Source organism: Mauremys reevesii, linkage group 2 (genome assembly GCF_016161935.1).
Source record: "Mauremys reevesii isolate NIE-2019 linkage group 2, ASM1616193v1, whole genome shotgun sequence".
NCBI lineage: Eukaryota > Metazoa > Chordata > Testudines > Geoemydidae > Mauremys > Mauremys reevesii.
This window is the reverse complement of record NC_052624.1, coordinates 1183364-1209918: the sequence shown is the minus strand read 5'-3', so window position 1 is coordinate 1209918 and position 26555 is coordinate 1183364. Positions and strand designations below refer to the sequence as shown.

The following is a 26555-nucleotide window of genomic DNA, read 5'->3' as shown; positions in this document are numbered from 1 at the left end:
CGGTACATTTATACAAATAGGATGACCACACTCAGTAGATTATAAGCTTTGTAAAGCACCTTCCAAGAGACCTTTTGCGTGAAGCATATTGCAGTTACATTACAGTCACTCATTGACAAGCAGTGATGCCAGCCCCCCGCCCCCAACCCCCGGGGGAGGCAGCGTTCCTGCATGGGGGGCGGGGGCAGCAGGATCCCAGCGATGAGCAAGAGCCTTGGGGCGGGGGGGGCACTCAGGCGAGCGGCTGGGAGGGTCCCTACCCCATGCAGACAGCGCTACGGTGGGAGAGCTTCCCCAGGCAGGTGGATTAAGAACGCAGAGAGCATCTTCGGTAAAGCGCTGCAGGGGTGCAGCTGTGCCCAGAGGAAACCAAGAGGGATGCTGCAGCTCCTGGCCGCGCGCGGGGAGTCCGGACTAGGCCGGAGCCGCTGCCTCTCTGGGCGTCCCTGGGGTGGGTCCGGTTCACTGGGGGACGGGCTGCCTGGTGTCGCTGCAGGTCCTGGCGGAGCGCATCGGGCCGCGCGGAGTACACAAGGCTCCCCGCAGAGCCCAGCTCCATGGGATTTGCAGGTTGAAGCAGGAGGGCTGGAGCCCAGAGGCTCCGTCTCAGAGGCAGGGAGGCCATGGGGCCTGCCCTGGAGGGGGAGGGGGATCCCTGGGGTTCCTCTCAGGGACTGTTTGAAACCGGAGGTGCTGCCCTGACCCCATAGACGTCTGAGAGCCCCCAGGGCCCCGTGCAGCTCCTCCCTGACATGCAGCATTAGGGGAGCAAAGGGGAGCTCCCAGGCTGCCAGGCCAGCCCAGCCCCTCAGTCAGCAGCCCGCAGGGGGCTGGGCAGAGCCCATGGTGCCCGGCAGCAAGGCGGATGGCACCTGCTCCCTCGCGGCAGGGACACGGGCCGAGCACAGAGCTCACCACTCGAGGGGAGCAGGCAGGGACGGGGCACAGAGACGAGCCAGCGTGTAGGACAGAGGCACTGCCCAGGCAGGAGGAAGTGGGCGTGATTCCCTTGCCCTGCCAGGGACCCCAGCCAGGAGGCCAAGGGGAACCCGACCCCGGGTGGGGGAGATCGAGAGGACAGGGCGCTGCAGGCAGGAATGGGCAGTACTGGAGCCCCGGACAGAACCCCGCCGAGGCCGTCCCCACTCTGCAGGCCCAGGCCGTCCCACAGGCCCACCCCATTCCCTACGGGGCCGGGGGGGCGCTGGCAGCTGGGATCAGGGCAGAGCGCAGCTCCCCTCCCCCTCCCCCTGCTGTCCCAGTGCCTCATTCCTCAGCCGGTCTGGACGGGCTCAGTGACGCTGGCCAGAGCCGCAGCGGCCCGGAGACACAAGCGTACACAGCTGTCAGCGGGCCGCCCTGCTGCCAAAGGGGGGGAGGGGGAGCCCAGCTGGCCAGCAGGGAGCAGCACACGAGGGCCCAGCCTCCTCCGGCTCGGGGCCAGCCGCTCGACCAGCGGCCCTGGAGGGAAAGGCCCCATTGCCCCCACCGGACAATCCTCCCCATGCATGGGGGCCTGCTGCCAGCCAAACCTGCAGGCCACAAATCGCCACCTCAAAGTGGCTTCAGTGGCGCAGCCCTGCAAGAGGCAGGGACAGAGGTCAGGGCCCCACTCGAGTCCCCATCGCCGCGCCAGGACAGAGGGATCCGGGGGGCGGGAGCCCCCGACACTGACTCCTGGGCACCCCCTCTGCACAGTGGAGAGGGCAGCTCCTCGCCCCAGGCCAGGAAGCTGCAGTGCTGCTCCCGCATGGATAAAAACCAATCATCTTTTTTTAAAAAAAAAAAAGGGAGTATTTTATTGAAAGCAGATTTCTGATTTTGTTGCTCAAATTAGAACTTTTTCTTTTTAAAAATCTGCTTAAAATGAAACTGGAGTTTAATACAAAATATGTTAAGGGCTAAACTTCTCAATCTTTTCCAAGAGTGAAGTAAACCAGCCTGCTGAATCCATGAGCCCCCCAGCAAACCCTACAGAAAAGCACCATCGGGGAACCACCCACCCGCTGAGCTCGAGCTTTACCAGTCTGGCACAACAAGTCACAGGCTGCATCAACAGCGCTACGGGGTGCAGGCGACTGACACAGTAACCACAGGCGTGAGGCCCTGGCCTTTGACTCCAGGAGCCACCACCAAGAGTCTCAGCCAGAGCATCCCCAGTGCCCCCGGAGGGGGTCTCCCTCTCCCATTGACGACTGCATGTGGGGGTGCACCCGGCCGCGCACTCCCCTTGCTAGCCCAGGACAGACAGCGCCCACCCCCTGCTCTCCAGGGCTCCCCCACAGTGGTGGGGCCAACCAAGCTCCATCCCCAAGCCCTGTTACGAGTAGGCCTGGAGACGCAGGGCCCTGGAGCCTGCTTGGCACTCAAGGTAGGGGACAATCTAAGGGCATCTTGCCAAGCTGGGGCCCGAGGGAGCCAGGGACCCGGTGCCAGGCCCTGGTCCCGCCCGTCTGAGGCTGGGGAGCTCTCGGCCCCAGGAGGAGCCCCCCTGCCCTGCCCTGCGGAGGTGTGGCACGGCCAGCGTGCAGGAAGGGGGCAGGAGGGCGAGGGACCCGCAGGCTGCAGCTTGTCTCCTTGGCCAGCGGGACGCTGCCAGCCTCCCGGCCAGTTACCTAGGGATGGGAAAGCCCGGCTGAGACACCCTGCCACGAGCGGCGCCAGAGCCTGGCAGCAAGCGGGCCTCCCGCTGCGCCTCAGGGCAAACCGGGCCACCACCCAGCAGCCCCCTCACCAGGGCAGAGCCTGTCTGCCATGGGAGTGAGCGGCCCAGAGCATGCTGGGTAAGTGACCCTCACTCCAGCACCGCCCCCCCCCCAGGGGCAAACCCCTAGGGGGACCAGACGCCCCGATTTTATAGGGACAGGCCTGATTTTGGGGCTTTTTCTTATATCGGCTCCTATTACCCCCCACCCCCGTCCCGATTTTTCACATTTGCTGTCTGGTCACCCTACAAACAAACCCCGGAGCTTCCCTTTGCTGCTCAGCCACCCCCGCCCGGCTTTACAGACCCCTCCCCCAGCCCAGAGTCCCAGCCCCCGCCCGGCTTTACAGACCCCTCCCCAGCCCCAGCCCCTCCTCCCAGCTTTACAGCCCCACCCCAGCCCCAGAGTGCCAGCCCCTCCCGGCTTTACAGCCCCTCCCCAGCCCCAGAGTACCAGCCCCGCCCGGCACAGCCCCTCCCCAGCCCCAGAGTCCAAGCCCCTCCCAGCTTTACAGACCCCTCCCCAGCCCCAGAATGCCAGCCCCTCCCGGCTTTACAGACTCCTCCTCCTGCCCCACAGCCCCTCCCTCCCAGCTTTACAGACCCCTCCCCAGCCCCAGAGTGCCAGCCCCTTCCCAGCTTTACAGCCCTCCCCTCCCAGCTTTACAGCCCCCCCAGCCGCAGAGTCCCAGCCCCCGCCCGGCTTTACAGACCCCTCCCCAGCCCCACAGCCCCTCCCTCCCAGCTTTACAGCCCCTGCCCCAGCCCCAGAGTGCCAGCCCCTCCCAGCTTTACAGCCCCTCCCCAGCCCCAGAATGCCAGCCCCTCCCAGCTTTACAGACCCCTCCCCAGCCCCAGAGTGCCAGCCCCTCCCAGCTTTACAGCCCTCCCCAGCCCCAGAGTGCCAGCCCCTCCCAGCTTTACAGCCCCTCCCCAGCCCAGAGTCCCAGCCCCCTCCCAGCTTTACTACCCTCCCGCCCGGCTTTACAGCCCCTCCCCCGGGCCCAGCATTACAGACAGCAACCCCTCCCCAGCCCAGAGTCCCAGCCCCACCCGGCTTTACAGCCCCCTCCTCGTGCCCCCAGCCCCCTCCCCCGCCCCGGTCCAGCAGTAGACCCACCCCCACCTTCCAGCTCCTTGCCCCCTCAGGCCCGGGAGAGCAGCTCCCGTGGCACCGCGCTCACAGCGGGGCTCCCTTGGCTTACAGGGGGTGAGGAGCCCGGGAGTGGGCCTGTCAGGCCTGCCCCCGACACTCCCCCCAGCCCCCGTTGTCCTTAGGTCCCCGCTGCGGGTGCAGAGCCAAGAGGAACCAGGTCTGTTTACGCTGCTGGCCGGAACTGAGAGCCGGAGGCAGCTGCCTGGGCGAGAGCAGAGACACCTGGTGTGGGAGGGCCGGCTCCCCCGCAGGGCCGTGCTCCAGGCCCTGCAGCCACCCCCCAGCGCTCACATGGGGCCTGCAGGAGGATGGCTCTGAGCACCAAGCAAAGGGCCAGACCCCTAGGCCACAGCACCCACTTAGCCCCACACTGTATCGCCTGGCCAGCAATACCCCGCAGCCCCCCACAGCGAGACCTGGGCCATGGCTCAGAGCCCAGCCGGTGGCAGCCCTCCTCCCCAGAGCTAGCTGCACACCACACTCCAAGCAGCTGTCAGCTGCTCCCATGCGGCCCCCGCCCATCAGCAGGCAGCGGGTGAGGACGGGTGGCAGCAGGGGTAGCCGCGGGCTGGGGCAAACAGCAAAGCAGCCGGCCTGCCACCACTCCGTTGCGTGGGAGCACTCAGCCTCCCTGGGCAGCCCGCAGGGACGTGGGGCAGCGGCACTCACTGGGTGCCTGTGGGCACTAGCTCATGGCAGGCTGGCCAGTGCCACAGGCTACAGCAAGGCTCAGTGCCAGCAGCTGGGGCAGCCCCGGGTTCCAGCCGGGGAGGGACTTGGCCAGGGTTCCCCAGCCAGCCGGGGCTGGAAGAGCAACGCCCCACAGGAGGGGAGGGGGTGACTGGCTCTCCTTTCCCTGCCCCACCCCACTGCCAGACCAGGGCTCACTGGGCAGGAGGCAGAGACCCCGGCGGGTGCCTGGCTCAGCGCCCTAAGGCGGGGCGCCAGACACACTGCGTGCTACATAGGGCCACGTGGGGACCATGGTTCTCGCCCTCTGAGTGCTGGAAGGTGCTGGGGAGCGCAGGCACTCAGCCCCCGAGCCAGCGCCCAGCTGGCTGTGCGCATGTCGGGCCAAGGGTGCCACCCACCCTGCAGCAAGCCTCAGCACCGCTGATTGATGGCCTGGCCTCGGCAGGCCGTTAACTCAAGGGTCTGTCTGCCCGTGACGGACGGCGGCTTTCACACGCACACAAATAATCATAAATCGCCACCAGGCAGCGCCAAGAGCACACAGGGACAGGCATGGGGACCCCACAGCCCGGCTGGGACGAAGTGGGACTGTTCTTAATGGTTCCTCTGAATACTGTGTGAGTGCCTCAGTTTCCCCTATGCATTTCTTAAGTCTCCAGCGTGCATAAATGGCCGACACTTTGTATCCTAGCAACAAATGGCCGGGGCCCTTCCCCCCTGCAAGGGGATGCTAAAGGTGGGGGAGAACAAAGAGGTCAGGTGACCTCCTGGCCCGGGAAAGGGGCTGAGCAGAGGAGGGGCTGGAGGGGGTGTTAGTCTGGAGCTGGCTGGGGACGAGGAGTGAAGGGCAGACGTGGGGGTCTGGCTCACTGCCCCCCCCATGGGCCCAGCCGAGGGGTCCGGTTCTCTGTACCTACAAGCTCTGTTTTAGACCCTGTTCCTGTCATCGAATAAACCTCTGTGTTACTGGCTGGCTGAGAGTCACGTCTGACTGCGCAGTGGGGGGGCAGGACCCTGTGGCCCCCCAGGACCCCGCCTGGGCAACTCGCTGGGGGAAGCGCACGGAGGGGCAGAGGAGGCTGAATGCTCCAAGGAGAGACCCAGGAGGTGAAGCCGTGGGAGCTTCTTGCCCTGCAGACAGTCTGCTCCAAGGGAGAGGAGACTCCCCAGAGTCCTGCCTGGCTTTGTGGGGAGCAGCTCCAGAGCATCGCCCGGGGACTCCGTGACACCCCCCCATGGCCCCTGGGCTCTCTCTACCCCTGCTTGGAAAGTGGTCATGGGCGGGGACTGGCTGGCTTTGGAAGGCGGGACAGACGTGGGGCCTTTCCCCTCTAGGCGGCACCACCTCCAATCGGGCCCCAGGGCGGGGGACCGGCTGTTCGGGACCTGGGGCCATTCCCCTGCAGACCAATGGCCAGCCCAGTGTTGTGGGTTTGCCACAGAACATGGGACCCCACAGCCCAATGCCCTGCTCCAATAGACACCCCAGGACGCCGGGCCCCGTGGGCAGGACACAATGGCTGATACCTGCCATTCCATGGCTCTCCTGCCCCCCGGCCACCACCTTTCATGGGAGCGATCATGCCCTCTGCCCAGCAAGGCCCTGCCACCCCACAGAGACGGCGCACGCCAGGGGGCAGGAAGGGACCAGCTCCGAACACCTCCCCCCCAGCCCTGGGACCGGACCGTCACCTCAGTGCTGAGGCAGAAGGGTGCCACCTCCTCCCTTTCCCCCTCACATCTACAAGTGGGGCTGCATCCCCACACCCCCGCCCCCCACAGCCACCCAAGGCACCACGTCCCCATGCCTCGCCCCCCATGCCAGGCAACGTGTCCCCCCGCCCAGCCAGGCCCCCCACCCCCAGCATGGTGCAGCGTCCCCCCACACTCACAAGGAGAGCCACGTCCCAGCACCCAGCCTGCCACCCCCGCACGGCACTGTGTCCCCCCAGTCCCCACCCCCATGAGGGGTGCTGCGTGCCCACACCCAGCCCCCCACTCCAGCATGGTGCTGTGTCCCCCTGTCCGGCCCAGCCCCCCCTACCGGCGCCTCCGGCCCGCGCCCGGCCCCGCACCCCCCGGCACGGTGCCACATGCCCGGCCCCCCGGCACGGCGCCTCGTCCCCATGCCCGGCCCCCGCCCCATCCCGGCGCCACGTCCCATGCCCGGCCCCCATGCCAGGCAACGTGTCCCCCGCCCAGCCAGGCCCCCCACCCCCAGCATGGTGCAGCGTCCCCCCACACTAACAAGGAGAGCCACGTCCCAGCACCCAGCCTGCCACCCCCGCACGGCACTGTGTCCCCCCAGTCCCCACCCCCATGAGGGGTGCTGTGTGCTCCCAACCAGCCCCCCACTCCAGCATGGTGCTGTGTCCCCCTGTCCGGCCCAGCCCCCCATCCTGGCGCCACATGCCCGCGCCCGGCCCCCCGCCCCCCGGCACGGCATGGCGGCACAGCCCAGGGGGTCCCTACCGTCCTTGCGGTAGAAGCAGATCTCCACCTTGCGCTCCTCGGAGCCCAGCAGGGCCTGCGCGATCTGGGTGGCGGCGCTGCGCTGGGTGCGGGGCCCGTACAGGAAGTCACAGGTGCAGGGTTTCTGCATGATCTCGGCTCGCGTGTAGCCGCACAGCTCGCAGAAGCCATCGTTGCAGTAGATCACGGCGCAATTCTCCACCCGGGCGTTGGCGATGATGAACTTCCGGCCTGTGGGGGAGAGGCAATGAGAGGGCGGGCGGCTGGCAGCAGGGCTCCCCTTGGGGCTGTGCCCCCAGCCTGCCCACTCGCACCCCCGCCCAGAGAGGAGCCAGGCTCCCAGCCCAGGGCCAGCTCCTGCCTCCACTCAATCCGGTTTCACCAGGCCTGCTGGGGTCTCCTCTCGGGGGCCAGGGCCAATGCACTGCAGAGAAGCCCAGCGTCCTGGCAAGGCTGCGGGGGCCAGGGACTCCATCCGCCCACGCCCCGCCGCCGCGCACAGGGGACCACAGGTGCCGCGGATCCCACTGCCACCCCCACGCACAGCGCCAGGAGCCGGTCCCACTGACCGGATGCCCACAGTGTCCGCCAGACACCCAGCGCTGCAGATGCTGCCTCTGCATTGCCCGGCTCCCTTGGGAGCAGCTGGTTCTGCCAGTGCCCGGCCCCAGCCCCCGCCTAGACGAGCAGAGACACTTCAGCCCCCGCCTGGCTGCAGTCCGAGCTCTGCTGGAGCCCCTCCCTGCCGGCCCGCAGCCCCCCACCCCCCGACACCGGTGCCCCTCAACCCTGCTTTCCTAGTCCTGAGCCTTCCCTCGCGCTCTCCCGGCCACGGCCGTGTCTCTCGCTGCTTGTTTACTCGCTGCATCCGCAGCAGCCTTTGCATTCGCAGACCTGCCAGGGCAGCCGGTGCCAGCAGCAGCACGCTGGGGATAAACAACCCTGAGGCCTGGGGCCTGCAAGCTGCCTCGCCTCCCCCTCCCTGCAGGCCCCAGGCCAGGCCTCCCAGGAGCAGCTTCCTGGCTTCCCCTGCTCCTGAGCCCTGCGCGCTCTGGCAAGCGGAGCCCGACCTGCGCAGGTGGGGGAAGCGGTTCTCTGCTGGCGCCCGCGCAGCCCTGCAAGAGGCCTTCGCCCTGGGCTGGCCACGCAGCCACTGCCACAGCTCCCACGTGGGCCTCCGCCCACAGCAGGGCCATCCCAACCCAGCCCAATCAGAGTCCCGCCAGCGTGTGGGCTGCGGCTGCAGGCCCATGCGAGCGTGACCAGGGGAACATGGGCAAGGGAGACGCACCCCACGCTACTGCGTGTAACAACAGCTATCGCTTGTCACACACCAGGGCCGCCCCACCGCTAAGCTGAGAACGGACTGGCTTCTTCCAGCCCCAGCACTGCACCGTGCTGGGGCGGAGCAGGAGTCACCCCCAGGTACACCGGCAGCCCAGCAGGTACACCCGGGAGCGTACACACACACACCAACTCGCAGCAGGCACACCCGGGAGCATACACACACACGCACACACACACAGCCGCAGCAGGCACACCTGGGAGCATACACATGGACACACACAGTCGCGGCTGGCACACCCTGGAGCGTACACACACACACAGTGGCAGCAGGCACCCACGGGAGCGCACACACACACACACACACAGTCGCGGCTGACACACTCTGGAGCGTACACACACACACACACACACAGAGTCGTGGCTCGCACACCCTGGAGTGTACACACACACACACACAGTGGCAGCAGGCACCCACAGGAGCATGCACACACGCACACACACACAGTCACGGTTGGCACACCTTGGAGCGTACACACACACACGCACACACACACACACACAGCCGCGGCTGGCACACACTAAAGCCCCCGGCCTGTGGCACAGCTCTGTACCAGCCCTACCAAACACAAGCCCTTCATCAAAGGCCGGGTTGCTGGCCCTGGCCGGAGACTGATTCTTCTGCAGCCCAGCCCAGCCGAGCCTCCTCTCCAGACAGCCCTCCTCAGAGTCACCTTCAGAGTATGGGAGGGAGGGTCAGCCCCACCCTACAGTTGGGGAAACTGAGGCACAGTACACCAGGGCAGAGACAGGCATCCAGCTCAGGTGCTGCCAGGCCCAGCCCCACAACGATCAGCTGTCCACAAGGCCATCTCCCGGCCTGGCACACAATCTGCAGGGCCGGCAGAGGAGAGGTCTGCACTGAGCACAGACAGGAACTGCCCCCCATTCTAGCACCCAGCTGCTCCAGTGCCCCACGGCACGGGCCTCTCCCCAGCCTCAGCCGCCTGGGCACTCTAACTCAGCCAGGAAGCACTGAGCCAATTTCCCCTGCTGCTCACTGGGCCCCACACCTCGCTCCCAAGCACACAAACCCGGGCGTCCCTTTCACACCCCCCCACGCAGGGACACCCTCTGCCCCCCACCCCCCACACGCAAACATACACACCCTACACACGCAGGGACACCCTCTCCCCCCACCCCCCCACGCAGGGACACCCTCTGCCCCCCACTCCCCGCACGCAAACATACACACCCTACACACGCAGGGACACCCTCTCCCCACCCCCACGCAGGGACACCCTCTGCCCCCACTCCCGCACACGCAAACATACAAACCCTACACACTGCACATGCACACACACCCCGCACACACACAGAGCATACGCACACCTGAGCACATGCACACGCAGGGGCACCCTCCCCCCTACATACACACCCAAGGGCTGGGGCACACACAGGGGCTGGGGGACACACCCAGACACACACAAGGCAACCCCCCCCCCACACACACACCCAGGGGCTGGGAGATACCCAGGGGCTGGGGCACACAAGGATACACACAGGCTGGAGAACACAGGGAGACACAGGGAACCCCCCCACACACACACAGGGGCTCGGGGACACAGGGACACACAGAGCACCGGACCCACACACACACACACACACACACACACGCAGGGGCTGGGGGCGCAGGGACACACACAGGGAACCCCCCCCACACACACACAGGGGCTGGGGCACACAGGGACACGCGCAGGGGCTGGGGGACACGGGGACACGCGCAGGGGCTGGGGGACACTGGGGCACACAGAGCACACACACACACCCCCCACACACAGGGACACGTACAGGGGAACACACAGAGCACACACACCCCCACACACAGGGGCTGGGGCACACAGAGCACACACACACACCCCCACACACACCCCCCACGCACAGGGTCTGGGGGACACTCCCGGCCCCGCACTCACTCTGCCCCTCGAACTTGCGGATGATGGTGTCCAGGAAGGTGTTCTGGGGGGCGACGTGCCCGCGCCGGACGGGCATCCTGCTTATCCCATGGGGGGCGGCCGCCGGCCCCGGCCCCTGTCCCCGGGGCCCCACTGCCCCGGCGCCCCCCCGGCAGGGCCCTGCCTGGGCCCGTCTGTCCCGCTGCGCTCGGCTCCGGGGCTCCGGCGGGCGGTTCCCAGCCCGGGCTGCGGCTCGGTGCGCGGCGCCTGCTCCGGCCGCCCGGCGGCTCGGGGCGGGGCCGGCTGCGGGAGGCTGCGGGCTGCGCCCGGGGGAACCCCGCCCGGGTCCGGTCCGGCTCTGGCTGGGCGCGGGGCCCCCGGGACCGTGCACCTGCCGCCGGCTGCAGCGCCCGGCTCGGCCCGGCCCGGCCCGGCTCGGCTCCCGGCGGGCTGCGGCACCAGCCTCCTTGCTCAGGCGCCGCGGCGCGCGAGGTGCCGGCAGACGGGTCGGATTCGCCGCCCGCGGTCCGCAGCCCGGCGCTGCGCTGCGCTGCGCGGGAGCCGGCCGGGGAGGAGGAGGGCGCTGCGCGCGGGAGCCGGCCCGGGGGCGCTGCGCGGGGAGCCGGCCCGGGCGCGGGGGCGCTGCGCGCGGGCGGGGCCGACCGCGGGGTCCTGGGCGCGCACGGACCGCTGGGCCCCGCCCCCACGGACCCCTCGGCCTCGCCCCCCTTCCCACTCCCGCGGCACCTGGGCCCGGGCCCGTCCCCCCACCGGACCCCAGGCCCTGTCCCGCAGCCAGTTCCCCCATCCCCCCCACTGCTCTGGTCCTGCCCCCCACCGGACCCCCATGGGCCCCAGGCCCTGCCCCAGCCAGATCCCCATCCCCACCCTGCTCTGCTCCTGCCCCCACCGGACCCCAGGCTCTGCCCCCAGCCAGATCCCCATCCCCACCCTGCTCTGCTCCTGCCCCCACCGGACCCCCATGGACCCCAGGCCCTGCCCCCCAGCCAGATCCCCCACCCTGCTCTGGTCCTGCCCCCCACCGGATCCCCTCGGCCCCCACGGCTGCAGCTTGGGAGGAGGCCACCGCTGGGGCGGGGTGCGGCCAGCACAGACAGGAGGACACAGAGCTCCATGGGGACAGAAAGAGCCGAAGCTCCCCACAGCCACAGTTCCTGGCTACCGGAGGGGAGGGCCGGGGAAGGGGGGACACACTGACTAGGTGCCCAGCGAGGTGCCCACACCTGTCCCTAGACGCCCATCCCTGAGCAACCAGGCCTGGGCGACCCACTGAAACAGCCCGATGCAAACTCCCTGCCCGGCTCCATCCCTCCAGCCTGGGCGCGTAGCACACGTCCTCGCACACTCGCCGTCTGCAGCCAACAGTGCGGCTCCTGCTGGGACAGAGGAACAGGCCTTGCTACCCTGACCAGCTACCCCTGGAGCAGGACACGCTCGCACCACGCTACCCCCGGAGCACACGCCAGCCCGCAGCCACGACACGCTGCCACGACACGCTCACACCACGCTACCCCCCGGAGCACACGCCAGCCTGCAGCCACGACACGCTCGCACCACGCTACCCCCCGGAGCACACGCCAGCCCGCAGCCACGACACGCTGCCACGACACGCTCGCACCACGCTACCCCCCGGAGCACACGCCAGCCTGCAGCCACGACACGCTCGCACCACGCTACCCCCGGAGCACACGCCAGCCCGCAGCCACGACACGCTCGCACCACGCTACCCCCGGAGCACACGCCAGCCCGCAGCCACGACATGCTGCCATGACACGCTCGCACCACGCTACCCCCCGGAGCACACGCCAGCCTGCAGCCACGACACACTCGCACCACGCTACCCCCCGGAGCACACACCAGCCTGCAGCCACGACACGCTGCCACGACACGCTCGCACCACGCTACCCCCCGGAGCACACGCCAGCCCGCAGCCACGACACGCTGCCATGACATGCTCGCACCACGCTACCCCCCGGAGCACACGCCAGCCCGCAGCCACGACACGCACGCACCACGCTACCCCCCGGAGCACACGCCAGCCACAGCCACGACACGCTGCCACGACACGCTCGCACCACGCTACCCCCCGGAGCACACGCCCGCCCGCAGCCACGACGCAGCCACGACACGCCGCACCACGCTACCCCCGGAGCACACGCCAGCCCGCAGCCACGACATGCTGCCACGACACGCTCGCACCACGCTACCCCCGGAGCACACGCCAGCCCGCAGCCACGACACGCTCGCACCACGCTACCCCCCGGAGCACACGCCAGCCTGCAGCCACGACACGCAGCCACGACACGCTCGCACCACGCTACCCCCCGGAGCACACGCCAGCCTGCAGCCACGACACGCTGCCACGACACGCTCGCACCACGCTACCCCCCGGAGCACACGCCAGCCACAGCCACGACATGCTGCCACGACACGCTCGCACCACGCTACCCCCCGGAGCACACGCCAGCCCGCAGCCACGACACGCTCGCACCACGCTACCCCCCGGAGCACACGCCAGCCTGCAGCCACGACATGCTGCCACGACACGCTCGCACCACGCTACCCCCCGGAGCACATGCCAGCCTGCAGCCACGACACGCTGCCATGACACGCTCACACCACGCTACCCCCCGGAGCACACGCCAGCCACAGCCACGACATGCTGCCACGACACGCTCGCACCACGCTACCCCCCGGAGCACACGCCAGCCCGCCGCCACGACACGCTCGCACCACGCTACCCCCCGGAGCAGCACACGCCAGCCTGCAGCCACGACATGCTGCCACGACACGCTCGCACCACGCTACCCCCCGGAGCACACGCCAGCCTGCAGCCACGACACGCTGCCATGACACGCTCGCACCACGCTACCCCCCGGAGCACACGCCAGCCTGCAGCCACGACACGCTCGCACCACGCTACCCCCCGGAGCACACGCCAGCCCGCAGCCACGACACGCTCGCACCACGCTACCCCCCGGAGCACACGCCAGCCCGCAGCCACGACATGCTGCCATGACACGCTCGCACCACGCTACCCCCCGGAGCACACGCCAGCCTGCAGCCACGACATGCTGCCATGACACGCTCGCACCACACTACCCCCCGGAGCACACGCCAGCCTGAGCCACGACACGCTGCCACGACACGCTCGCACCACGCTACCCCCCGGAGCACACGCCAGCCTGAGCCACGACACGCTGCCACGACACGCTCGCACCACGCTACCCCCCGGAGCACACGCCAGCCTGCAGCCACGACATGCTGCCATGACACGCTCGCACCACGCTACCCCCCGGAGCACACGCCAGCCTGAGCCACGACACGCTGCCACGACACGCTCGCACCACGCTACCCCCCGGAGCACACGCCAGCCTGAGCCACGACACGCTGCCACGACACGCTCGCACCACGCTACCCCCCGGAGCACACGCCAGCCCGCAGCCACAACACGCTCGCACCACGCTACCCCCCGGAGCACACGCCAGCCCGCAGCCACAACACGCTCACACCACGCTACCCCCCGGAGCACACGCCAGCCTGCAGCCACGACACGCTCGCACCACGCTACCCCCCGGAGCACAGGCCCGCCGGCAGCCACGACACGCTCGCACCACGCTACCCCCCGGAGCACACGCCAGCCCGCAGCCACAACACGCTCGCACCACGCTACCCCCCGGAGCACATGCCAGCCCGCAGCCACGACACGCTCGCACTACGCTACCCCCCGGAGCACACGCCAGCCTGCAGCCACGACACGCTCACATCACGCTACCCCCCGGAGCAGCACACGCCAGCCTGCAGCCACAACACGCTCACAGCAAGCTAACCCCTGCAGCACACGCCAGCCGCAGCCACCACACACTCATACCATGCTACCCCCCGGAGCAGCACACGCCAGCCCGCAGCCACCACACGCTCACATCACACTACCCCCCGGAGCAGCACACACCAGCCCACTCCCACAACACACTCACATCACGCTACCCCCCGGAGCAGCACACGCCAGCCCACTCCCACAACACACTCACATCACACTACCCCCCGGAGCAGCACACGCCAGCCCGCAGCCACCACACGCTCACATCACGCTACCCCCCGGAGCAGCACACACCAGCCCGCTGCCACAACACACTCACATCACGCTACCCCCCAGAGCAGCACACGCCAGCCCGCTGCCACAACACACTCACATCACGCTAACCCCCGGAGCAGCACACGCCAGCCCGCTGCCACAACACACTCACATCACGCTACCCCCCGGAGCAGCACACACCAGCCCGCTGCCACAACACACTCACATCACGCTACCCCCCGGAGCAGCACACGCCAGTCTGCAGCCACCACACGCTCACATCACGCTACCCCCCTGGAGCAGCACACGCCAGCCCGCTGCCACAACGTGCTCAGACAAGGTCTGTGCTAGAAGGGATCACTGGCAGAGTCATACCAGCAACCCTTCCTAGTGGAGATGCAGTCTGCGAGGACAGGAGTGCTCTGCTGTACAGCTCCTACCTGTTCCCTGAACAGAATACGCTGCAGCCCGACACTGGCACTACATCTGCACTGGGGCTTGGCGGGTGTAGAAATGCTGTGAAAACCTCCCCCAGGCGACACTGCTATGCCAGCTTGGCCGCAGGGCCACCCCTGAGTGGACAGCACCCCAGATCCACAGACCCCCCTCGGGGGGCTCCTATTCGATGCAAAGGCTGGTTTGCCTGTTAGCTCAGTCCCCTGCAGCCAGCCCCACTTCTGGTTATTCAGCCCTTGTGCACATAGGCGGCGAGTTATATGGGCCCGTGGTGCCCATGCGCCACCAATATTCAGGAACGTGAGCCTGGCTCCCCCAGTGTTTGGGCTGATATTTTACATACAGACGAGTCTCATCTTACGCTGGGGTTACGTTCCACAGTCAGCACGTAAAGCAAAAATCGCATATAGTCAAAATCACAGACAGTGTAATGGGCGGAATCGCCCGCACTACAGGTACAGTATTAAAATGGTTATTTTTCTCTTTTTTTATTTTTGGTTTTGCCGACCGTGTAAAGCTGAAACCGCGCCTGTTAAATGCACGTAAGGGGCGACAGACCTGTACATTCTGATGAAAACAGTATCTCTGTTCACAATCGTCCACTGAGCATCAACTTGAAGGGCCCGCATTTCATAGGCACAGGACCGAGGGGTGCGGGGGGGCTGGAGCACCTCCACATTTTGCATGGGGTCCCAGCTGCTGCCCGGGGCTCCGCTGCCGGCCCCGTGCCCAGGGTGGGGGGAGTGGACAGGGGTAGGATATATATCAGCTTACAAGGCAGGTGTGGGGGGCAGGACTTGGACCCATTCTGGGCACCCCCAAAAAGTATACAGCTTGGCCCCCATGCCTGTGTAGTGTCAGCCTCTGCGGCCGGCCCTGGCCTGTGCAGTGTGTGTGCAGGGCCTGGGTGCATGTTACGTGCACCTGCAGGGCCTAGCACAATGGCTGCGGCCCCAGGCGCGGGCCGACGCCGCGGCTAAGCTTGTGTGCCTCACTGGACACGCTGGGACACAGGCTTCCCCACAGGCCCAGGCCATGCGTCTGCTCCCGGACAGCTAGCAGGAGCGAGGGCAGCCAGAGAGAGCCCCTCCTCCCCCTCAGGAACCCCGGCGATTGGGGCCAGCCCTGCCCCCACTTCTGTGCTCGGAGCCTTCTCTGTTTCTGCTGGGTGCCCCAGGCCTGCGTGAGAGGCACTGCACAGTGAGTGTGTGCCGGGGGAACAGACTTGGCACCCAGACCCAGCGTGCCCCAGGCAGAAACGCTGCGAGGCTTTGGGGGGCAGAGGCGGGGCTTGGGGGGCTCCCTGCAGCCCCCAGCACAGACCCGCCCCGCCTGGCTGCTGAGAGGCCTGTGCTGCTCTTGCTCCTGCATGCACCTGAGCCAAGCTGCCTCTGTGCTCTCACCTGCAGGCTCCTGGTCCCAACCCCCATCAGTCCCTGCAGCCAGTGCCCAGGCAGGGGCTCGTGAGGGGCAGGAGGGCCCAGGCAGGGGCTCGTGAGGGGCAGGAGGGCCCAGGCAGGGGCTCGTGAGGGGCAGGAGGGCCCAGGCAGGGGCTCGTGAGGGGCAGGAGGGCCTGGGCACTGACCCAGCTCCCCAGAACCTTGGCACAGGGTCCCTGTGCAGGGCTGGACACCCAGAGCATCTCTCCCTGCGTCACCAGCCCCAGGCCTGACCCCACAACCCACCTCCAGGCATTGCCTACCAGGCAGCCGAACCCTCCCCAGTGGTGCGTGCAGGCTCTGCAGGGCCACCCTGCCAGCCCTGCCCACCGCTGATCTCCAGTCTGCTGCCCCCACCGACCACGGTGTGTCCTTCCTCTCCCACCTAGGGGTACCAGAGACAAAGCGGGACGGGGGTGGGGGGTAATAGGCGCCTATATAAGAGAATGTCCCAAAACCCGGGGCTGTCCCTTTAAAAACGGGACATCTGGTCACCCTATTCCCACCCTTCACACTCCCTGTCCCTGCCCCCATATTCTCTACCCGCTGCAGATTCTCCTTTCCCCACACAGCTCCCCTGCGTGCCCCCCCCCCCGCCCGCCCTCACACTGCAGGAGCCACCATCTTCCCAGGGTCAGCCTGACTTGGCTTTCCTTGGGACGGCCATCTTTGATGAGGGCGCAGCCTAGCAGTGGCCATGTTAGCGGTGTGCCCTGGGCCCTGCTGAGAGCAGCCCGGGAGGGCAACACATCGCAGGATTGCTCCATGCCTCCCGAGACCACCTGGCCGGCCAGCCAGCGATGAGAGGGAGATGGGGCTGGAGCCCCCCGGCACCCCACTGGGGGAGCAGAAGGCACTCCATCCCACATACCCGCCAGTAAGGCTGCCCCAGGGTGACGCTGCTCCATGGTCCTCTCCCAAGCCTGCTCAGCCCACACCCCAGATCCTCACCCCCTGCCCTAGGCCATCAGGAGCGCCCCCTCAGCACCACCCATGAACAGGCTGGGTATCCAGGACAGCAATGTCATGCTGCTATCCCCAGGGACCCACCCCCTTCCCCGCACCCACCCCACCCTGCTCCCCACCACCACGGAATCCCACCCTGCCCCCTGCACCCAGCCTGTTTCCCACCGCCACAGAAAACCACCCTGCTCCCCACCACCATGGAATCCCACCCCCCTCCCTGCACCCACCCCACCCTGCTCCCCACTGCCATGGAATCCCACCCCCCTCCCCGCACCCACCCCACCCTGCTCCCCACAGCCACGGAATCCCACCCTGCCCCCTGCACCCACCCTGTTTCCCACCGCCACGGAAAACCACCCTGCTCCCCACCACCGTGGAATCCCACCCCCTTCCCCGCACCCACCCCACCCTTCTCCCCACTGCCATGGAATCCCACCCTGCTCCCGCACCCACCCCACCCTGCTCCCCACTGCCACAGAATCCCACCCTGCTCCCCACTGCCATGGAATCCCACCCTCCCTACCCTGCTCCCCACTGCCACAGAATCCCACCCTGCTCCCCACCACCATGGAATCCCACCCCTCCCTACCCACCCTGCTCCCCACTGCCATGGAATCCCACCCTGCTCCCCACCACCGTGGAATCCCACCCCCTTCCCGCACTCCACCCCACCCTGCTCCCCACTGCCATGGAATCCCACCCTGCCCCCTGCACCCAGCCTGTTTCCCACCGCCACAGAAAACCACCCTGCTCCCCACCACCGTGGAATCCCACCCCCTCTCCCCACACCCACCCCACCCTGCTCCCCACCACCGTGGAATCCCACCCCTCCACACCCACCCCACCCTGCTCCCCACTGCCATGGAATCCCACCCTGCTCCCCACTGCCACAGAATCCCACCCCTTCCCTGCACCCACCCCACCCTGCTCCCCACTGCCACAGAATCACACCCTGCTCCCGCACCCACCCTGCTCCCCACTGCCACGGAATCCCACCCTGGCCCCCGCACCCACCCTGCTCCCCCCTGCCACGGAATCCCACCCTGCTCCCCACTGCCACGGAATCCCACCCTGCTCCCTGCACCCACCCTGCTCCCCACTGCCACGGAAAACCACCCTGCTCCCCACCACCGTGGAATCCCACCCCCTCCTGCACCCACCCCACCCTGCTCCCCACTGCCCTGGAATCCCACCCTGCTCCCCACCTCCACGGAATCCCACCCTGCCCCTGCACCCACCCTGTTGCCCACCGCCACGGAAAACCCCCCTTCTCCCCACCACTGTTGTATCCCACCGCCCCTCCCCGCACCCACCCTGCTCCCCACTGCCACGGAATCCCACCCTGCTCCCGCACCACCCCACCCTGCTCCCCACTGCCACGGAAAACCACCCTGCTCCCCGCACCCACCCTGCTCCCCACTGCCACGGAATCCCACCCTGCTCCCCGCACCCACCCTGCTCCCCACTGCCACGGAATCCCACCCTGGCCCCTGCACCCACCCTGTTTCCCACCGCCACGGAAAACCACCCTGCTCCCCACCACCACAGAATCCCACCCCACTCCTCGCACCCACCCCACCCTGCTCCCCACTGCCACAGAATCCCACCCTGCTCCCCGCACCCACCCTGCTCCCCACTGCCACGGAATCCCACCCTGCTCCCCACTGCCACCGTCCCCACACACTGCTGCCATAGAAACCCACTCCACTCACTGCACCCACTCAATTCCCCACATCATGGAATCCCACCCTGCTCACTGCACCCACCCTGCTCACTGCACGCACTCTAGTCCTCATTCACTGCATCCACCCAGGTCCCTGCTCACTGCTCCCAAGTTGGTCCTCACTCACTGCACCCCCCTGCTCAGGCACCTCCCCACCCCAGGCTGCTGCTGCTTCCCAGCAACATGCAAAGGGTTAATATCAGGCTGCCAGGAGATGACTAGGCCTCTTGCATGTGATTTTCTATCCATCTCTGATCCTGGAGTGCCCTGCGCCCCTCGCTATGCCCTGCCCCCTGCGCTCTCCCTCAGCACTCCCCATTCCAAGCGCAGCCTGATAACGCTGCTCAGTCCGTCCCCTCCCCAGACGCCGGCCCAGCCAGCAGCCAGAGGAGAAGGTCAGTTTATGTTTCTGAACACTGCTCTTTATACACATCCAGACAGTTCTCTCCGTCGCTCCCCCCAGCCCAGGCCCTGGCAGGCTCTCCCTGCCGCAAGGCCACAAACCCAAACACACTGGGCGTCTCGAGGCCACGCCAGGCGGGGAGATAGCGTGAGCAGAGGAAGAGCAGGGAAGCATTTGAAATGTAAACATAGCGCGGTCTGGGCCACACTGGCTTTACCAGGGCCTGCTCCTTACCTGCCCAGAAGGGGACCCAGAGGCCTGTCGCAATAGACCAAGGTGCACACTCGGAAGGACCTGCTCTCGTCCAAGCAGGAGTTAATTCAGAGCAGTCCCCGGGCCTGCTAGGCAGGAGAGTAGATGACCCGTGCTCCCTTCTGGCCTTGAAATCTGTGAATCCCGCCATGGTCAGCTCTACCCCTGCCAGGGAGGCTGGCCTGGGACCCAGGAGCTCTGCATTCAGGTCTGCCACAGTCAGACCCCCATGTGACCCACAGCAAGACACAACTTCTAGGGTTCACATCCCCATTTGTTACTCACCCTCTGTCTGTCTGGTTAGGCCAGGAGCTCCGGAGCAGGGCCTATGTCTCACTAGCTCTGTGCCGAGCTGCTCACACCTCGGCCTTCTAGCAGCTCCTCTGCCCTGGCTCCATCCCTCCCAGCCGTCCCCCGGAGATCTCCCAGTTACCCCCAGCCCTGGCGGCTAGCTGTCCTCTCCCTCCCTTCCTCTGCCCCCGCCCCCGACAACCCCACTGCTTTGGCACAGCCCTGTGTCAGTAATCCAATCCCAGGGCGAATACTCGGCTGTCCAGCTCGCAGGCGAGGCCTGCTTGTCCCCCATTCTCCTCTCTGAGTCCCAAGGGCCCCCCCCAGTGGGCGAGCTCTCCTGCTGTTCTGCCAGGCCCCACCACAAACCAGCTCCCCGATCACTCCTCGTTTCCTGATTAGCAGGGGGAGATGAACGCCTGCCTGCTGCCCTTGCTCAGGGCCAGCCTGTAGCTGTCTCCTCTGCTTAGGGGATGGGTGGAAGATCCCTCTCCAGCTTCCCAGCCAGCCGGGCTGCCTCTGCCCATCTCCACACCCTGCATGTGCAGCCAGATGGGAGGCAAGCAGGGCTGGGGAGAGTGAGAACCGCCAGCACTGCTCCATGGGTCCCCAGAGCCGGGTCCCAGGCAGCAGCCATAGCCCATCACCTTTTGGACCCAGAGCAGCTCCTGCTGTCCCGGGGGGCGAGCAGGATACCCAGTGGGGTCAGGCTGGCACTGAGGGTTCTCGTCAGTCCAGAACCACTGCCAATGTTGAGGGGGGGCCTCCCCCGTACACAGACACAGAGGCTGTAGGAGGAGTCAGCACTACAAACAGCCAGACCTCCACCAAATCTTGCCCCCTGCCCTGATGTCTCCCAGTCTCTGAGCTGACAGCACCTTCTCCTGTCCTGCAGCACCAAGACGCTCCCCGACTGCAGCCTGCCCTGCACCCCCGTGCCCAGGCCTCTCCAGAGCTGCTCCCATTGACTTTCCATAGCCACAGCCACCCGGGCTCTCTCCCTGCCCCCGTCGGGTGGCACCTCCCTGCTGCTGCTCCGCAATCCCAGCCCATCACATGCTGCATCTCACCTCAAGGGCTCTCATTCCTGCTGCTGGGGAGGCTGCCCCATAGGCCAGGATGCTGCTGCTGAGACCAGCCTAAGGGTGGAGGATGTGAAGGGAAAAATGACCCCTGGCAGGGGCAGCTGGAGGGAGCCATGCCCCAGGCCACAGATCAGCAGGGTTCTTACCTTTTCCCATGGGGACCACTCCAGAAACACAGAGTTTGAGTGGGAAGGGCCCATCCTGAGCCTCCCCCAGGGCCGGGCAGAGCTTGTGTTCCCAGCACTCCCCTAGGGACAAGCCCCAGCCAGATCTCTGTGCCGGACTGGGACATGACGCTGGACCCACCCTCTGGGGTGTCCGAGGCTTTGCCCTCACACAGGCAGGAGCCACCCAGCAGCTCACTAGTACAGCTGCAGGGGCAAGGGGCTCATGGGCTCTGGAAGGGCTGTGAGGGGGATGGACGACACTTTCTGCCCACAGCCAGAGCAGCTGACTCTGGGAATCCACCCCACAGGGCCGATCGGGTAGGGAGGAGCAATGGTCTCAAGTTGCAGTGGGGGAGGTTTAGGTTGGATATTAGGAAACACTATTTCACTAGGAGGGTGGTGAAGCACTGGAATGGGTTCCCTAGGGAGGTGGTGGAATCTCCTTCCTTAGAGGTTTTTCAGGCCTGGCTTGACAAAGCCCTGGCTGGGATGATTTAGTTGGGTTTGGTCCTGCTTTGAGCAGGGGGTTGGACTAGATCCCTCCTGAGGTCCCTTCCAACCCTGAGATTCTATGAGGGGGGAACCAGGCCAGATGGGCCCACCAGGCTGATCCAGGGCAGCAAGAGGGCATGGGAGTGGTACCGGTTTAGAGGGCCCCATTGCTCTGTTCGGTGCAGCACTGGTGGGATAATGCCAATGCCATGAGGACAGTCAGTGCCTGAGAAGCTCCAGGAGTGGAAGCAGCAGCTGCTGGGTCGTGTCAGGCCCTGACAGCTTGTCCCAGGACTATCAGCACATTCCACTGGTATCTGTCCAAGGTGCTGAAAGCTATGTCCTGTGGCTTGAGGACCCACAGCTACGGGGGGGGAGAGGGGGGAGGGGGTAACAGGGAAATTCATCCCAGTTGCACAAGCATCCCATCAGCAAGGAGCTTCTAGGACAGGGCTGGATCTGCCAGGACAGAGAGGAACAACAGCTTTGGGGTTCATGCCCTGGCATCACAAACATCAGCTTCTGCCCCACTGGCCCCCCTACTCGGGCCTGGCCAGACAGCGTGTCTGCACAGCCATGCAATGCAGCCATCATGAGGAGGTGCAGCCCAAGGGGAGCATAGCTCCCAGCATGCAACGCTCCACCTGGAGCCCAAAGCATGGCCACTTGGCTCAAGATGGAGCATTGCATGCTGGGAGCTGTAGTCTCCCACCTCTCCATTAAAGCCACACTGAGGTGCCCCAGTGTGACAAGGTGGGAATGATCTTAATGTTCCGTCTGAATACTGTGTGTCTCGGTTTCCCCATGTGATACTCAAGTGTCTAGGTGGGGGGATCAGGGTGTGTGATCGTTGCAGAGACCCCCAGAGGGCAGGTGTGATGCCGACTGGTTGCCAGGCTGACACTCCGTATCCTGGCAACTGATGGCCCACGCCCATCCTCTGCAAGAATCAGCAGGGGGGTTGGAGAACCAAGTGAGAGGTGGAGGCCAGGGGACCTGTTGGCCCAGGAAAGACACAAAGGAAGGAGGAGAGCACCTGGGCGTGACTGAGGGTGGGTGGCTGGAAGCTGGTCAGTCTCCTGCTTGGGACCTGGGGTGCGGGGGAGCCCAGGGCTCTGGATCCCCCCGAGATGGACTTGGCTGTAACTGCCGGTTTCCTGTGCTAACAAGCTCTGCTCTACGCTGGGCTCCTGCTGACTAAGAACCCGTCTGTGTCACAGGCTGGCTGGGAGTCCCTGCTGGCTGCAGAGTTGGGGGGCAGGGCCCAGCTGCACGGGGGAGGCAGGTGGCGTTTCCTGGGGGATCACGCTGTGTTCTCACCTGCTCGTGGGGCTCGGCGCGGTGGTCGGGCCAGGCACTTGGGGCTGTGCAGACTCTTCCGCTTGGAGGGCCTTGGGGCTCCCGGCAGTCTCTGGGTCCAGGTGGTGGCTGGGGAGGAAGGCAGGCACAAGTCCCTAGTGAGTGACCCCCTCCTGCTCTCTGCCCCCACCCACCGGCCAGGGACGCTAGCTGGCCTTGCCTATATTCCTCGCCCCCAGCCAGGCGCTCGCAGCGGGCCTGGGCGAGGAGCCGGAGTCAGGAGAGGCACAGGAGGAAGGGCTTGGGCAGCGCAGGGGGGAAGGGGGCTTATTGGGAACCTGGGAGCTGGGCAGGTGCAAGCCCCCCCACTACTCAAGGCCCCTCCCCCAGCCTAGCAGGAGGGACCACTGGACCCAGGGACCAAATGAGTCCGTGGGACAACAAATGAGAAATACAAGGCCTGAGGTGAAGGTCAGAGGCTCAAAACGAGGGTCCCGGCTAGAGAACTCGCCCGGATCCGTGAGACGAGGGAGGAACGGAAACGGGCCCCACAGCCGCAGAGCCCCCCTCGTCCAGCACCTCCTCCTGGGAGTGTAGATGGAGCGTTTGGCCAGAGCCAGGAGGTTGATGAGGAGCTTTCCGACTTCGGGCCCCAGTGGTGCCGCTGCCCTCCAGGCCCCCAGGAAACAGCACAAAGGAGCCAGGCACTGCCGGAGGGAGCTAATGGGCCCTGAAGTGGGTGCAAATACAGGCCGGGGCCCAGCCAGCTGGGGGGAAATGGGGGGGAGGGGCAGAGCTAGAGCCAGCCCAGTTTCCCTCAGTAATGGCCCCATGGGGAGCCCCTGCCTCCTCCAGTATCAAGTAGCACAGAGCCCCCTCCCCCCTCAGCGCTTCCCCCCTCTGCCCCCCGGGGACCTCCCCCACAGCGCCAGCCCCCTCCACCCACACCCCGGGCCCTCCCCTCCGCCAGCCCCACAGCGCCTCCCCTCTGCCCCACAGCGCCTCCCCCTCTGCCCCCACAGCGCCTCCCCCTCCACCAGCCCCACAGCGCCTCCCCTCTGCCCCTGGGGACCTCCCCACAGCGCCAGCCCTCCACCCACACCCCGGGGACCTGCCCCTCCGCCAGCCCCTATAGCGCCTCCACCCTCTGCCCCCACAGCGCCTCCCCCTCCGCCCCCGGGGACCTCCCCACAGCGCCAGCCCCCTCCGCCCTCACCCCGGGGCCTCCCCCTCCGCCCCCACAGCGCCTCCCCACACCGCCCTCACCCCGGGGCCTCCTCCCCGCTCGGCCCCGCCCCCTCAGGGCCTCCTCCCCGCTCGGCCCCGCCCCGCTGGCCCCAGGCTCCACCCCCTGCAAAGGGCGCCGAGTCCCTCCACGAGCCTTCTCAGCGAGACCCCGCCCCCTGGACTACCACTGGCTGTTTTCCCGATAAACCCGCCTACTTGGGAACATCTGCCAATCAGCGCTGCAATCCAAGATGATGCGCGCCGCGGCCTCGGGCTGCGTTCTCCGGCCCCGCCCCAGAGTGCCTGGGGGGGGTCAACGGGGGAGGAGGAAGTTCCCGGCGGGGGGGTCAGGGGCCGGGCTGGGGGGCCTGACCTGGGGGGTCCAGGGGCTGGGCTGGGGGGGCCCCAGGGGCTGGGCTGGGGGGGTTCCAGGGGCCAGGCTGGGGGTGCGCAAACGGGTCTGGTGCTGCTCCCTCAGTCTGGCCCATGGCCGTGGCTGCGGTGCTGGGCGCTGGCTCCGTTTGCGGTGGAAATTCCCTAGAGCGGAGGGTTTGCGGGAGCCCAGGGATCCAGTGGGTGCCCGGTGGGGTGGCACAGGCTGGTGGCAGAGGTTTGGTGCTGGCCGTGCCCGCAGTGGGCTGATCCGTGATTCCATATTGGGTCCCTTCAGGAGACAGCCTGGGGGCCAGCCCCACTCACCCTCTGGCAGCCCGTGCTGAGCAGGGTGCTGCACTGCAGGGTGTCCGGGGTGGCTCCCAGGGGACACAGAGAAAGCAGGGGCTGCGGGTCAGGATTGAGGGGCACCGGCACAGCTGGGGGGCTCCTGCCCATCCTGCTTCCCCATAGACCCCAGGCAGCGAGCTCCTGCCCTGCCAAGCCTGGCATCCTGTGTCTGCGAGCCATTGGGCTTGGTGTCACCGCCTGGGTGCAGGAGTAAAGAGCTTCCCCGGGGGGGCAGCGGGAGCCAGGGGGTCGATGCCCCTTAGCTGGCTGGGCTGGGAGGAAGGAGCCACTCAAGGCTGAATGGCTGAACTCCCGGGGGGTTTGCGGCAGCTGAGGCCAGTGGACAGAGGTGTCATGAAACGGTGCCAAGAGCAGAACTCACAGAGCCACCAGGCTCCACCTGGCAGGAAGGGCAGCACGGCCCAGGGGGAGCGATGGCTGGAACCGGCTGGTCAGGTCAACGGGCCCCTCTCTCCTCAGCCCTTTGTCCCCCACTGGCCAGAACCGACTGCTCCTGAGCTGGGGGGGCCTCCCTGTCACCAGTCGCTGGGTCCCCACCAGTCACTGGCTGCTCTTTGAGGTCACACCTGGTCCCCTGCAACAGCAGACCCCCCCTCCCACTCCCTCCTTACACACGCAGCACACGGGGAAACTGAGGCACGCACAGTATTCATGCAGAACACTAAGAAAATCCCCTATTTAGTCACACGTGGCTATTCCAACCTAAGCCCTGGTGCAGCCAGCGCTAGGTCCAGGGAACAATTCTTCAGGTAACCTAGCTGCTGGTGGTCAGGGTGGTGGATGAATCCCACCTGTCAGCGGAGGGCTGTCTCCAGGGACGTGCTGCAGCACTTTACTGCAGCCGTTCCCTTGCTGCCGGGAGGGGCAGGTTATCCGCCTCGTCGAGCGGTGGTGGCTGGGTGGATGGAAGATTTTTTACACCCTCAGCGATGTCGTGCTGACCTAATTTTCTAGTGTAGACGGGGCCTACGTCTGAACCGCTGCCTCGCTGGGCTCAGCTCCAGGCTTCCCAGGCTCTGTCCAGGCGACTGACAAACCCGGCGGCTGGGCCCAGGGTGGGTGAGGGTCGCTGCAGGTCCTGGCTGGGCGCGTCGGTCCCTGCGGAGCAGACGAGGCTCCCCCGGGACCCCGGCTCCGTGGGACTCGCTGGCACAGCTCGCGGGGGGAGCAGGAGGGCTGGGCCCGCGCTGGGTGAGGGTCGCTGCAGGTCCTGGCTGGTCCCTGCGGAGCAGACGAGGCTCCCCCGGGACCCCGGCTCCGTGGGACTCGCTGGCAGCTCGCGGGGGGGAGCAGGAGGGCTGGGCCCGCGCTGGGTGAGGGTCGCTGCAGGTCCTGGCTTGGCGCGTCGGTCCCTGCGGAGCAGACGATGGTCCCCCAGAGCCCGGCTCCGTGGGACTCGCTGGCAGCTCGCGGGGGGGAGCAGGAGGGCTGGGCCCGCGCTGGGTGAGGGTCGCTGCAGGTCCTGGCTGGGCGCGTCGGTCCCTGCGGAGCAGACGATGGTCCCCCAGAGCCCGGCTCCGTGGGACTCGCTGGCAGAGCTCGCGGGGGGAGCAGGAGGGCTGGGCCCACGCTGGGTGAGGGTCGCTGCAGGTCCTGGCTGGGCGCGTCAGTCCCTGCGGAGCAGATGAGGCTCCCCCAGAGCCCGGCTCCG

At 66.9% G+C, this 26555-nt stretch overlaps 1 protein-coding gene across 9 annotated transcripts in view; it reads right to left on the bottom strand.

Annotated features, from left to right (window-relative positions):
• KCNH2 (potassium voltage-gated channel subfamily H member 2) overlaps positions 1-25941 on the bottom strand; it is a 155999-nt gene extending 130058 nt beyond the window's left edge. For 3 of the 9 annotated variants that reach the window (XR_005593978.1, XM_039524173.1, XM_039524174.1), the window contains exons 1-2: positions 10286-10469; positions 7026-7256 (exon numbers count right to left, since the gene is read on the bottom strand). Coding sequence is in view for 7 of the 9 variants with exons in the window: in XM_039524173.1 (XP_039380107.1) it covers positions 7026-7256; positions 10286-10361 (307 nt within the window). In the remaining 2 variants the exon portion in view is untranslated. Of the gene's footprint in view, positions 1-7025; positions 7257-8095; positions 8164-10285; positions 10470-19884; positions 19917-22954; positions 23091-23512; positions 23725-25846 lie in introns of those variants that run through there. The other 6 variants (XM_039524175.1, XM_039524178.1, XM_039524182.1 and 3 more) reach the window with 6 other exon arrangements.
• Between the last annotated feature and the right edge of the window lie 614 nt (positions 25942-26555).